The following is a 13,311-nucleotide window of genomic DNA, read 5'->3' on the forward strand; positions in this document are numbered from 1 at the left end:
CTGAACATATGTGATTTCTGAGCACTTAAAATGAGGAAAATGTGACACTGAGGAACTTAATTTTTCATTTCAATGAATTTTGATTTATTTACATTTAAATGAACTGACTGGACAGCACAGACTTACATGGTTAAAAATCTTCTTGACTTTAACTCTACACAAATGGCCATATCACCTTGTATCAGTTATTTTTCTCATTGTTACGACAAAAGCAACTTACAGAAGAAAGAATTTATTTTGACTCAGTTTAAGGAGGGAGGTCATCCATTGTGACAGGGAAATCATGAAGAAGCAGGTGGCTGATCACATTGTGTCTACAGTCAGGAAGCCGAGTAGACTGCAGTGGAGCTGCCTATAAAACCTCAAGACCCGCCCCCAGTGACTATGTCCTCCAGCAAGGCTTCACCCCCTAAAGGTTCCACAACTTCCCAAAACAGCCCTACCAGCTGGGGAGAAGTGTTCAAATGCATGAGCCTAGTGGGACATTTCACATTCAAACCACAGCCCACTTCTACCCTACTCTTTCTAGGGATGGGCATTCGCATCTCAGCAGTATTCACTCTCTCAGTTGCAAGTACCTAATCAGTGAGAATCCTTATATAATTAATTCTACTGGTGCCAGCTCTCACTTGACATTTGAATTATGTCTAATAATTGTGTCTATGCTTCTGTTATTAACATATACATTTAGAGGGTACATTCAGACCTTTTTCTCCTTTTTTAGCAAACCTGGATATTAATTTAAATCGCATTAGTAGAGAACCTCTATCTTTGCCTTAGGGCTCACTTCCGACATTGACTTTTTTCTGGGGTCCAAGAAAATATCAGTATCCATGTGCTGAGTCTTATTTGGTGTTAACCTGCCCCTTTCAGTCTAACTCTCCTTGAGTATATTAAGGACAAACAACTCAACTTTTAAACAAGGGACAGAAGCATAGTTTTCTATGTTTTCCCTTCTCATCATTCTAAGCAACTTTCAGGTTGGTCCAGGGATTAGTCCAATATCAGTCTGATTTCCTACTTATGTGCTATGGTTCAGAAGCTAGTGCCAAAGTTACCTATTTCTCAGTGTCGTTTCTTGAAATGGGGATGAATTTCCTCTTCATACTTGGGCATATCAAATAATTTTAATCCCAGAGTTTTGAGAAACATAGAAAGTGTCCACTTAGCCATCAACCACATTGTCTTTCCAAGCGGGGAGATACAAACAGCATCAGTACACAATCCCACATTAGGCCAACTTCCAGAAGGTGAAAGAGAGGTCTCAGAAATATTACCATGAGTAGTGTGATGGTCAACGAGTCTCCTGCTTCACAGATAGAGAAATGCAAATGGAGAAAAGGGGCTTGGAGTAGACTGAACAGTAAGAAAGGGAAGAGCAGGCCATAGCCTGTTAAGCTTTTCTTAGAGGGCTTTGTACATTGACGCCCAATGGTTAGAGAGAAGAAACAAAAATGAGAAAGCAAGACTCCTTGGCCTGACTGTTCCAATTCTTTTTTTTTTTTTGGTTTTTCGAGACAGGGTTTCTCTGTGTAGCTTTGCGCCTTTCCTGGGACTCACTTGGTAGCCCAGGCTGGCCTCGAACTCACAGAGATCCGCCTGGCTCTGCCTCCCGAGTGCTGGGCTGTTTTAATTCTTAAAGCCATGTTGCAGGTCTTGAGAAATGTGGTCTGGTGATGACTGTATTTTTCAAGTAGCACAGATTTTTAGAACAAGACAGTAAAGGTTGAGCTAAAGTCAAGTCCAAACTGTTCATTATAACCCATTTGTTTATTTGAATATTTTAAGTCCCCAAAGAACTATTTGGTTTGGAAAGGAGCAAAGCAAGTTGATAAATTGATTTTTTTTAAGACCAACAAGTCCATTTTCTAAAGTCATAAAAGAAAAAAAAAACAGATTTACTGTGGAACTAATGCAAATGTGCATTTATATAACTTCTGATATTCATATATAATCTAGTACCAAGGTCTTTGATTCACTTTATAAATGCTACAGTTAATAAAGTGCAGAGTATAGGAATTATATTGATACACTCAAAATAATGAAATCTAGTGTAAAAATGCATTGACTCAAACAAGGTGTAATTCCTGAGTGCCTGCTATGGCCCAATCACGAAGGGTTGTTTTTATGTGACTATGTCTATTCTTAAGTGGCCTCAGGGATGAAAACACATGCAAAGTAAAATATCAATAAAGTGCTAAATGCTACTTAAAGAAAATAACTGATGAGCTATAGCAATGATGAAATTATCAATTGTCAAAATTAGTTATGGATCCAAGGTGGGGGATGTTACTTTTAAGGAAGGTCTTCTTTGGGCATCATGGAGGAGATGAAATTTCAGTCAGGAATTAATGACTGGATAGAATCTGGATAGTGAAGAGAGAAAGGGAGCTCATTCCAGATGGATGGGACAGAATAAATAAAAACACAGTATGAGAAAATTGTAAAACACATTTGAAAGCTAATCATATATATAGATATACATGTATATATGTATATGTATATTAATCTCAGATGCCATGACACTGTCAGCTTGAAAGAAGAATTAGTGATTTCTAAATCATAAGATTTTTAAAAGAACCCACTTTGTATTTAAATCATTTATGCTTAAAGAAAATATGGGTATGCAATGCTTAGCTCTTCATCCTTACTAGACAGTAGACCAGCATTCTGTGGATTAGGTTTAGTCTTCGAATGTCATCTGGTCCAATTATCTCACTTACAGAGAAGAAAAACTCAGAGAGTTGGGTGTTTTTTTTGTTTGTTTGTTTGTTTTTTTGTTTTGTTTTTTTTAACTTCAGTATCCAAAGTCTAAGTTCGGGATTTGTTTGGTAGAGGCTCATAAAGGGTGACAGTTAATAACAGAAGTAAGTAAAGATACTTTGGAGAACAATGATGGAGAATCTACTGGGATGTGTTGTAACCAGAAATCACCCAATATCTGTCTGATAAAGAAAAGTATTACTGAGTCACATAGTAAAACAAATTGGAACAGACAAAATACACCCCCAACTTTCCCATGAAGCCCTGTATTCCGAGAACAGAAGTCAGTGACAGGCATGACCCAAGGTTGACAGACAGAAGATCTACCTGTATATTAGTCTATTTTCTTCTGCCATAACAGAATGCCTGGGGCTGAATGTTTATAAAGAAGGAAGTGGCTTCTGCCCAGTCATTCTTGTGAAGATGTCATGGTGGATGGTGTCACAACGGCCAGAGTACCTGTAGGTACAGATCTTCCCATGGTAAGACAGGAAACCAGAGAGCAGGAAGACACCAATCACACTCTCATAGCTGCTCGGGTGAGAGAACAGCCAGGGTCCTTTGAGAATGACCTTAGTTCTTTTCCAACTTCAGGGTCTCAGAGACCATCTAACCTTCTACTAAGGTCCCCCTCTTAAATGACACCACCTCTTAATGACACCATATCAGGGACCAAACTTTACCACACCATAGCAACTAGAGCCAGACAAGCTTGAAATATGGGACTGAGAGAAATGTAAAGAAATAGAGCATCCAGGAAGGCAAATACTTCTTCACGTTATTGTTGGATTCTAGTGCTCCAATTTTGAGTACACCATGGTAATGGCATGTAAATTGTTTATTGATATTGTTTATGTAAGTGTTTTGGGGGGCTCCATTGGATGCAAAGCTGGTTTGGGGTTAGAGATGGATCAGCACCTAAGAGTGCTTGCTGCTCTGACAGAATACCCAAGTTTGGGTCCCAGCACCCACATTAGAGGCTTGCAAATGTCTGTAATCCAATACCCTCTTCTGGCCTTTTCCAGTACTTGACACTCAAGTGCACATACCCACGCACAGACAGACACTCATACCCTTTTTAGTTAACAATAAAATAATTCTTAAAAAAAACACTAGCTTAAAAAGATCTTATCTAATGATGGTCATAAGTGTTGGAAGACCAGAATTCCTTGCAATGGTAGAGAGATGGTTACACTGAGGACAAGGACATATCAAGTTAGATGGAGAAGACAGATGTGATAAAGAAGGTGTGACACCAGAGAAGAAACTTCAAGATATCAAAGATATGACACTTTAAGATATACCACTGTGGTGTCAAATATCTTACTATCCCATAATAATCCACACAAAGCACCTACAAGAGATCCTTTGTGACTTGTTAACTCTCTGATTTAAGTGGATGTAAGGCTGAAGGTAAGGCTGGCTTTAAAGAGCGTTCTGATCTCAGCTCTACAGTCCAAGAAGTAAATTGGAGGACTCTGACAGATGTCATCTCAGAACTGTTCAGAGGCACTCCCAGAACTGTTCAGAGGCACTCCTAATCATTCTCTGAAATGAGAAACAGCTACCATGTTAGCCCAAGAACAGTACAATGATTGAGTACATAGTTGGACAATCTATACGATGGACACGGTTATAACGGCTATGTCATAAATTGCCTTTTTTTTTTTTTAACATAACAGAGCTATCCAGTTATGGAAAGACTTGGAAGAGGTTGAACACAGTAGTGCATGCCTGTAGTCCCAGCACTTGAGGAGTTAAGGCAAAGAGGTCCATTCAGGCCAGGTTGGGCTACAAAGTAAGTCTGAGGGTCTGAGCTATATGAGACTCAGTCTCAGAAAAATAAAGAGACACAGAAGAAATGTGAATTCTTATTGTTAGTGAAAGAAACCAGTCTGAAGAGGTCATCCAAATAGTGAGTATTTGAGAATATGACATTCTGGAAAAGCCAAAGTTACAGAGGCATAAAAAGATCATAGACCAGGGTTAGGTGTGAGGAAGAAGGAGATAGATGGAGCATAGGGGATTTTTGTGGCAAGGAAGCTATCATGTATGGTTCTGTGATGGTGAATATATGATAATATGCATATCACAAAACCAAAGAGCGTGTTCTCTATGGACTTGAGTATATACTAGCATCAGGTGTCAACTGTAGCACATGTACTATATAGTCCCGAAAGATGTTAGAAACAGAACACATTTGTTTCCTGTGGCTGCTGTAACAAAAGCCCCACAGCGTGGGAGGTTTGAGGTTGGAAGTCAAGTGGTAGGCAAGGCCACATTCTCTCTGAAGACACGAAGGAAGGATTTTTGTCACTCCTTCTTTCCATCTTCTCATGGTGTGCTTTCTCTCTGTGTCTTCAAATCATCTTTCCTTTGTATGTGTTTCCCTTTATACCAAATTCTCTTTCTCTCTTTTTTAATGAGGATACCCTTGTATTAGAACAGGGTCTGTCTTAATCACCTTACCTTAACTACATCTGCAAAGACTCTATTCCAAATAAGGACACATTTTGAGGTATTGGAGACTAGAACTTTTAACATTCTCTTTGTCTGTCTCTGTCTGTCTGTCTGTCTGTCTGTCTGTCTGTCTCTCTCTCTCTCTCTCTCTCTCTCTCTCTCTCTGTGTGTGTGTGTGTGTGTGTGTGTGTGTGTGTGTGTGTGTGTGTGTGTGTGTATGTGTTTCCTCTTGCTTCAGTGGTACAATTCAACCTAAATGTAGAAGAAAAGTGTGTGCAAAGGGGGGGGGGTGTGAAAAAAACTCTGCTCTTTTTTTCTACTTACTCTATGCTCTGAGAAACAAAATTTATTGATCAAAAGTTTAAAGAGCAAAAAAAAAAAATGGCCCACCATATCATATAGAATAGATCTAGCAAGTGCTCCTTGTGGAGGCTGCCATTAGTCCCTTCAGTGTCCCTGAAGCAGCAGGTTTTATTCTAAGACAGCTGAGGAAATGGCCCCCACATCCTGAGGACTTCCTCTATTCCTGTCCATTATTTGATTTCAGATGTTTTGGAAATTGATAGGGCATAACTCTCTACAGAGGCCTCATTCCCTAACAATTGAGTGCTAGGTTGGAAACTCACTTATTCATGATCTTTTTCTGCTTTAGTGCATTTGTGCATGTGTGCAGGCATGTATGTGTGAACACACACACATGTCTAAGGTGGCTTGTGCTTGCCACATATCTTAATCTATACAAATGCAGAATCAGATTCACTCTTTTAAAAGAGTTTCAGGAAATATACACAGTAAGACCATATGCCCATGGAGGAAAACAATAATGATCTTATGAGTGTAAAACACTAGATTTCTTAGGGCTGAGGAGATGATCTGTTGGTATAATGCTTGCCACATAGGTAAGAGGACCTGAGTTCAGATCCTAATCTAGGGAGGGAGATGGAGAAGAAACTAAGTCAGGCAGAGGCAGAAGGATCACTGTGAGTTCCAGGCCAACCATAGCTCCAGGGGCGGGGCATACACAAAAAGTACTATCCCCTTACCCCCTTTATGAAAGGGAAGCTCAGGAGACCCTGAGGTGCTGGTGAGGTGTGGAGGAAAGGACTTGGGTCCCATCCTGCCTCTCACCTGGACTGTGAGCTCTGCAGAGTCTTTAGCCAAGGAAAAGACAATGTGTCCATGCTTTCTGAAACCTGCAGCACCCACCTACTCCTTAATCATAGAGCAGGCCAGCCTTTTAAAAACCCAGTGTGAGAAACCGTATTGGAAAGACAAACACAGCCCTAGGTAAGAACATGTCTGTCTTGACAAAGACTGTTCACTTGTTAACCAAAGCAGTCCCATCACAGTTTGTTTGTTTGTTTGTTTTTCGGTTTTTTTGTTTTAACAGCATGACAGTAATCGCTGTCCCACATTTAGCTCTCCCTAAAGTTTGTCAGGAATTTCTGCCACATCCATGGATACCTCCTTTTGCTTGCCTTTCTCTCTTGTGACACCCAAGAGCTTCGTTGTTGCTCAGCTCTCTCTCTGCCTGGACATTTCATCACTCTACTAGCTGGGGGAGGAGAGGAAATGAGGCATTACTATCCGGGGACATGTGTGCAGCTGCTACCCAAAGAAGGGGGAATCACTCAAAATTCTACTCAGACATGGCTTCTCCTACACAGGAGTAGAGTGATGTGAGGGCGTCCTGCATTAAGACCAGCCAAGATCCATTTTCATAAGTGCACCTCTCTACCATACAACACACACAGACACACACACACATAAGCACACACACACACACACACACACACACACACACACACACAGCCACCAAAAGTCATACCACACGGTGCACAGATGTGTTTTTATTTTTCCACCAGATATCCACAGAACATAGTCCACAAGGGCATTGGTCCACAGAGTTACATGAAAGAACACGCTTCTGTGGTCTCTTCTTCCCCCTCTGTGCCCACAGGTACATACTCAGCCTATACCCAAATCCTAAGTTTTTCTATGGTTAGGAAAGAAAACTGGCGTTCCAGTAAGTAATAAAAGGTGGCGAGTAGGAGGGCAGAATTGGAGGAAGAACTGCGGGGGCACCACAGCAACCACATGGGGTTGTTGACCTGTGCTGGCTGTCCCTGAAAACTGGTTCTTCCTGGTCTTCTCGGGACCCAGGGCTCCTTGTTCACTGTTCTTTGACACTTCCAAGACACAGGTATAAGTATAGCGCTGGGACTGCCAAGATGCTTGCTTAGATTTGGTAGGCAGGAGCACCAACCATCTCCGAGGGGGCTCTCACCGCGACTGAAACCTTACAAAGCTTACAGGCAGACCTCTTTCCGCCAGGCCTGTCTGCTGTTGCTATAGTTATTCAAGAGGGGGTTTTACACGATCGAAGACTGTATTAAAGGAAGAAAGCAGAGTCCCCCTGTCTTACCGCATCAGCATTCTGGGTCTGCTGTCCCCATGGCTGCTCCATATACCTACGCTTGGTCAGGAGATGTTTTCAGATGGCCTCACAGAGACCTCTGATCACTTTGATTTTTTATTCTAATAATTATAGAGAATTCAGACTAGAAAACAAGTAAAATTGTAGGGGGCTTGGTAGGAAGAGGGTTCTTTATTTTCCTCTCCAAGACAGGGTCCTACTCTTTAGCCCAAACTGGATTTGAACTTACAATCTTCTTGCCTCAGTCGCCCAAGCCCTGTGATTACTTGCGTGCTCCACCACATGTGGTCTGAGAAATACCTTTCTGGTTGGTGAAATGTGAAAAGAAAACCATGTTTCCTTCATGACTGGAAGGTATTGGGAACCCTCTTGTCAGAGTGAAACAAAACAACTGAGATTTTAAAACCTCCAATAAAAACCCAAATTCAAGTTTCTAGAGATCCATAAACAGTTTAATACCTTAGAGGATGTAGAAAGTGAGAAAAAATTCAAACATCGCATGGTTTTGTTTTTGTTAGCTGAGATTTGATTTTTGTTTTTATGAACTATACAAGTGGTGAGGGCAAAAAACTTTTATGCCAATTTATTTCAGGTTTTTTTTTTTTTCCTGAACTCATTTTCAAACAAAGCTGCCATCCTGTGACAGCCCTGGGTTTTCCCACCCCGATTTTCTTGCGCAGGACAAGTAGCTCATCTCATCTACATAGAAGGCACTGGAAAATATTTTTGTGATCTGAGTGCAGCCCGAGCGCCTAGGAATCCAGAGGAAGTGGAGGCCTCCTGCCTCACACAGGAAACCATCTTCCAGCAGGCCTTAAATGCCAGATTCCAGGCTAGTTTAACTAACCACTGACAGCTCTGTAAACAAAGCGAGGACAGGAGCCCGCTTCCCCTTTCCTGGGAGTCATTTTGGGTTTGGGGGCTGTGGGGGAATTCTGGAACATTTAACTGCATCCTGCAGATACCCAGGGGAAGACGGCTCGGCATTTGCAGAGCTGGAAATTCTTCCCAGAACCAGAACCATCTCGGAGGAGGTAGGAAAGGGTAAAAAGGTTGGATTACATCTGGAGAGAGCTGGGATTTTTGAGCTCCGAAGACGGCTTGATCACAATTTAGCTGCCTTCTAAACTGCTGCTTCCTGGAGATATTTTTTTCTCCTGTGATTTCTGCAGACGTTTAAAACAAATCCCGACGCTAACACTTTCAGAATCTGCAAATGATGCCTGCTCTCCACATCTTTCCTTCCTTGCCAGTGTGCTGTTCCTTGTTCATTCCCCTCCTGCTTTCCTCTTTGTTCATTTTTTTGTGCAAGTGTTGTCTGGGGTTCAGCAAGTGACAAAGGACGAGACCATGCAGTAATTCTGAAGTCACTCTGTCAATATTTCTGTCTCCGGAGAGTACTTCTTACTTTCGAAATGTAATCCTGGGCTCTTCCTTATCTTTAATAGTTTAAGAATGAGAATTGACCGCTGGCGGCTGTATCAGTATTCCACGATATTTTTTTCTTAAAAATCAAGAAAAGGTGAAGGGGCAAAAATGGGAGGGGCTAACACAGGGGCTCATGACTCCTCGATGATCCTGACTCCGCCTCTTTCCTTGTAGATCCAGATACTATCTGGGCTCCCTAAACTTGCAACCTCACTATGGATGATTTTGAGCGTCGCAGGGAACTGAGGAGGCAAAAGAGGGAAGAGATGCGGCTGGAAGCAGAGAGGTAAGGTCCACATGGACAGACATGATCAGCAATGGTGGTTTCCAGTCACAAGGGCTCTTCCCTCCAAAGGGCCAAATGTGGCCATATTGTACATCAAATGATTTGTAAAAATAGTTATGGATATAAAGCAGTTTTCTGTTAAAAGTCTAAATTTTGCATTCACAAAAAAAAATAAACAATTTTCAAGAAAAAAAAAGGAGATTAGAGAAGAATCAAATAATTGCGTTTTTACCCAGGCTGTGCATTATAGAGTTTATAATGGTAAAAGGCAATGCATGGGCAAAGGCTTAAAACCACTAGTAATACTGAAATAATAAAAACTCTGAATATTGACTATTGGAAGCAGTCTAGCAAGCCCCAGGTGAGTCTTATTTCAGATTTTATTCTTATTAGAAAAAGCATCCGTGCCTGGTCATCTGCATCAGAAAGGCTACTACTAATGGTCTGAGTTATTGGGGAGGGTGCAGTTGGAAGCTGTCATAATATATAAGGTCTTTGAGGTGGTGACCTGGAGGGCAGGTTGGAAAAATTAAGCATTGACATATGGCACACAGGGTGGAAATGTGTATCTTAACATCCAGGCCTCAGACCAAAGGACAGTGGCATCTAACGTGCCTTAGATCAAATGTTCAAGGAAAGCAAACCAAGCGTTCACAGGAAGAAAACTGTTCCATGGTTTTGCATGCCAGTAATTCCAGTGCACAGATGCAAAGCATGACCCCCTTACAATCTTGTAGTACAACACTGAAAACCTAAACCTGTAACAGAAAGTACCTGGGGCTCATGCTCATTCTACCCACCTGTACGAAGAATCCCAAAGAAAGTGGAAAGTCTGGCCTTGGATGAACTTGGCTACTCATGGGAATGTATGTCTATGCATGTACTCATTGCACTGTGGACTGGGGGCACATCGTGGCTCTGCCACTTAGCCACATTGCTCTGAGCAAGTGACCTCTAAGTCACAGCTGTCTTACATAAAATCAGCATAATAGCTACACAGCTTCTGTGGTTGTTGTGAAGATTGTTGAGCTTTATGAATGGCCTCACCCCATAGCTGACATACAGTATGCACAGCTAGTAGCTGCCATTATTGTTGTCAATGATATTCCTAACCATCACCACTAGTTAAGTAATAACCAGCAGCTACATAACTGGAACTAAATATCAATGCCAAGAGAAGGAAAGACAATTGTCATCCTGAGATGAAACTAGTCACAGAATGCTTTGGCAGGGAGTGGTACCCTGTGGAGGAAGCAAAGATAGCGATGAGGAAAACGGAAGCTATCCAAATCAGGAGAGGGAGTATGAGAAAAGGAGGAAGGGGAGATGGAGGGAAGTGTCCACCGTGCAAGATGTATCTATCCAAATTAAAAAATAACAGTTAATATGTAAAATTTTAAAACACACAAAACTAAGGAAATAGCAAAAGGACCAGTGGTTGCCAGGAGCTGGAGAGGAGAGAGGGAAGAATGCGTAGATGGAACATGCCATTTCAGACCAGCAAAACCATCTGTGAGATGCTGTGATGGCAGAGGCACGCTGTTGTGCTTGAACTTAATGCAAATTGTGGGGTCAGGGTGAAATGACATATGAATTTATATATAGCTATAGTCATCCACTGTGACAAGTATAACACTGTGTGTGGGATGTCGATAATGGTCGAGGCTGTGCGTGCGGAAGGGATAAAGGGAATATGGGAACTCTGTCATTTCCACATAACTTTTCTGTAAACCTAAAATTACCATGAGAAATGCAGTTTATCAATAGAAAAAAAGAGGCAGGCAGAGGAGGCTGATTAGGTGAGAAAATGAGACACATGAATCCCAGAGGGAGAAGGATCTACTGCAGGGAGGCTCTGGAGGGCTTGAGAGAAAGGTCTTAGGCATCTTGGAACCTTAACAAGGGAGCTGTGTGGGAGGAGAGTGTGGTGATAAAAGTCAGATACAGAGGACTGAGATACAGAGACGCCGATACCAGGAGAGTTGGTATCAAGTATTCGGTCATGAGAGCCAGAATCAGAGCAGTGACTGGGAGGGAAGAGATCCCGTGTGGTAATTAGCAAACTCATCAGGAGAGGGGGAAACTCAGAGAAAATCCGAAGACTCTAAGTCCTAGATTTTGAATGGCAGTAGAGTAACTTAGCCTGAAATAGAGTAGTTCCAAGAGTCAGGGCTATGGACGCGTTCATCCATTCCCAACACATTTTTATCAGGCATCGCCAAGAAAAGTCTCTGCCTTGTCCCCAGTGGGGAAAGGAGAGAAGACTCCATTCTTGGTGGTCATGGGACTGGTGTCGAATTTCAGGTAGAAACTACATCAACATGGGGATTTTCTCCAGATGTTTGAAGATAGGAATTTGGATTTTTATTTAGAAAGGAAGAGAAACTCTTATAAGAAAGGTCCATTGGGGGCAAACCCAGTGTTGTGGCGATATAAAAACTGAAGTCATATCCCCCCGAAAGTCAATATTAAAGAGTAAGAGGTCATAAGGGCATAATGGAAACTATCACAGGAAGCTAATTAGCAGAGAGATGGAGGAAGCCCAGGGATGGATTAGACCTGAAATTGAGTGGACATTAGAGGTGTGTGAGCACCATCCAGACAGGGGGAGCACACCTCTTACTCTGTCTAATGTAGTGCTAGCTGGCCTTGGTTTCTATTGGGCTCTCTCTTTACCCAACAAATGTCTGTTGAGAACCAATCAGGTTGCAGCGTCTGAGCAGAGACGGCAGAAAAGATGGTGATCAGCAGACAGACACTTCTGTACCTCAAAGGATTGTAGGAAGCAAGAGTTCAGAGAATAGGGGAGCAGCGGAGCAGCCTGAGGAAAGCTGGGGCCGGAAGCACTCAGGAAAGAGTGGAGTAGGCGTGGCTTTACATGGAGCTCTTCCGTTTCTTTGCTAACCACCTCAATGGGCAGTTAGGGAACCCATGGGAATGAGAGAAGTTGCTCACAGTGGTCTGAGCCATACTGTGATTTAGAGTGAATAAGCCTAATTTTCTTACTGCCGGAACACTACCTAAGCATTGACCACACAGCTGCTTGAGTCCTTCCTTCCAGGGTGGTGGTGATGCTGTGTGAACAAGGATTTATCTTCTGTTAATGTCAGCTGTAAAAAGCCTACGCACCAAAGCTTAATTAGGCTCCTTAATAACCTAGAACAAATGTATACAAATTCATTCAAATATTGTTTAGCTAACATTTCTGTCTGTATTTCTGCTTGTGTTTAACTACGGCCTTATATTGGTACTGAATCTCCCTGTCTGTGTTTCAAAGTGTACTATGTAGTTCTGCTATGCTGGAATTAGGTAAACCCCTTCAGCATTTGGTAAAAACTGGTCATTTATAGCAGTAGTGAAAGTTAGGCTTTATGGTGCAGCCAGCTTTCATGGGCAAGAGCAGGGTGTGTCCAGGAAACAGATGGTCAACCCAGGAATCAAGGGCTATCCAAAATCACAGTCCAGAACTGAGGACAAAGGGCATATGAGACCCTGGACAAGTCCCTCTTCCTTTGACTCTAGACCTTGGCTTCCTCTTGCCACAGCACTGGGTGTTTTCCCAGGGCAATTAGGGTTCACTTACTTTGGCTTTTGGTATTGTCTATTGTATGCAATAGGTCATATATTGCTTGATTTGAAATCAAACAAATAATACGGAATCATACATTTTTTAAAAGTAATTCTAAGGCCTTGCATGATTCACCTAGGGCCAGACTGGGGAAGACTTTCCATTGGATATGGGGAACAAAAAGAATTCATCCCAGATTGAATGGCAGTAGAGTTACTTAGCCTAAAATAGAGTGGTTCCAAATGTCAGAGCTACAGATGCATCCATCCGTTCCCAACACATTTTTATCAGGCATCTCTTCTGTTTCAGGCTCTACTTGGGGTACTGAGGGGAGGATGGAACAGAAGAATGCAGAATTAGGAAGAGCAT

At 42.1% G+C, this 13,311-nt stretch overlaps 1 protein-coding gene across 8 annotated transcripts in view; it reads left to right on the forward strand.

Annotated features, from left to right (window-relative positions):
• Cald1 (caldesmon 1) overlaps positions 1-13,311 on the forward strand; it is a 189,862-nt gene that overhangs the window by 79,729 nt on the left and 96,822 nt on the right. For 6 of the 8 annotated variants that reach the window (XR_008214574.1, XR_008214573.1, XR_008214576.1 and 3 more), the window contains one exon: positions 9,263-9,374. Coding sequence is in view for 3 of the 8 variants with exons in the window: in XM_052721739.1 (XP_052577699.1) it covers positions 9,304-9,374 (71 nt within the window). In the remaining 5 variants the exon portion in view is untranslated. Of the gene's footprint in view, positions 1-8,397; positions 8,493-8,544; positions 8,695-9,262; positions 9,375-13,311 lie in introns of those variants that run through there. The other 2 variants (XR_008214577.1, XR_008214575.1) reach the window with 2 other exon arrangements.

This window comes from Peromyscus californicus, unplaced genomic scaffold, assembly GCF_007827085.1.
Source record: "Peromyscus californicus insignis strain IS unplaced genomic scaffold, ASM782708v3 Scaffold_6__1_contigs__length_162567912, whole genome shotgun sequence".
Taxonomy (NCBI): domain Eukaryota; kingdom Metazoa; phylum Chordata; class Mammalia; order Rodentia; family Cricetidae; genus Peromyscus; species Peromyscus californicus.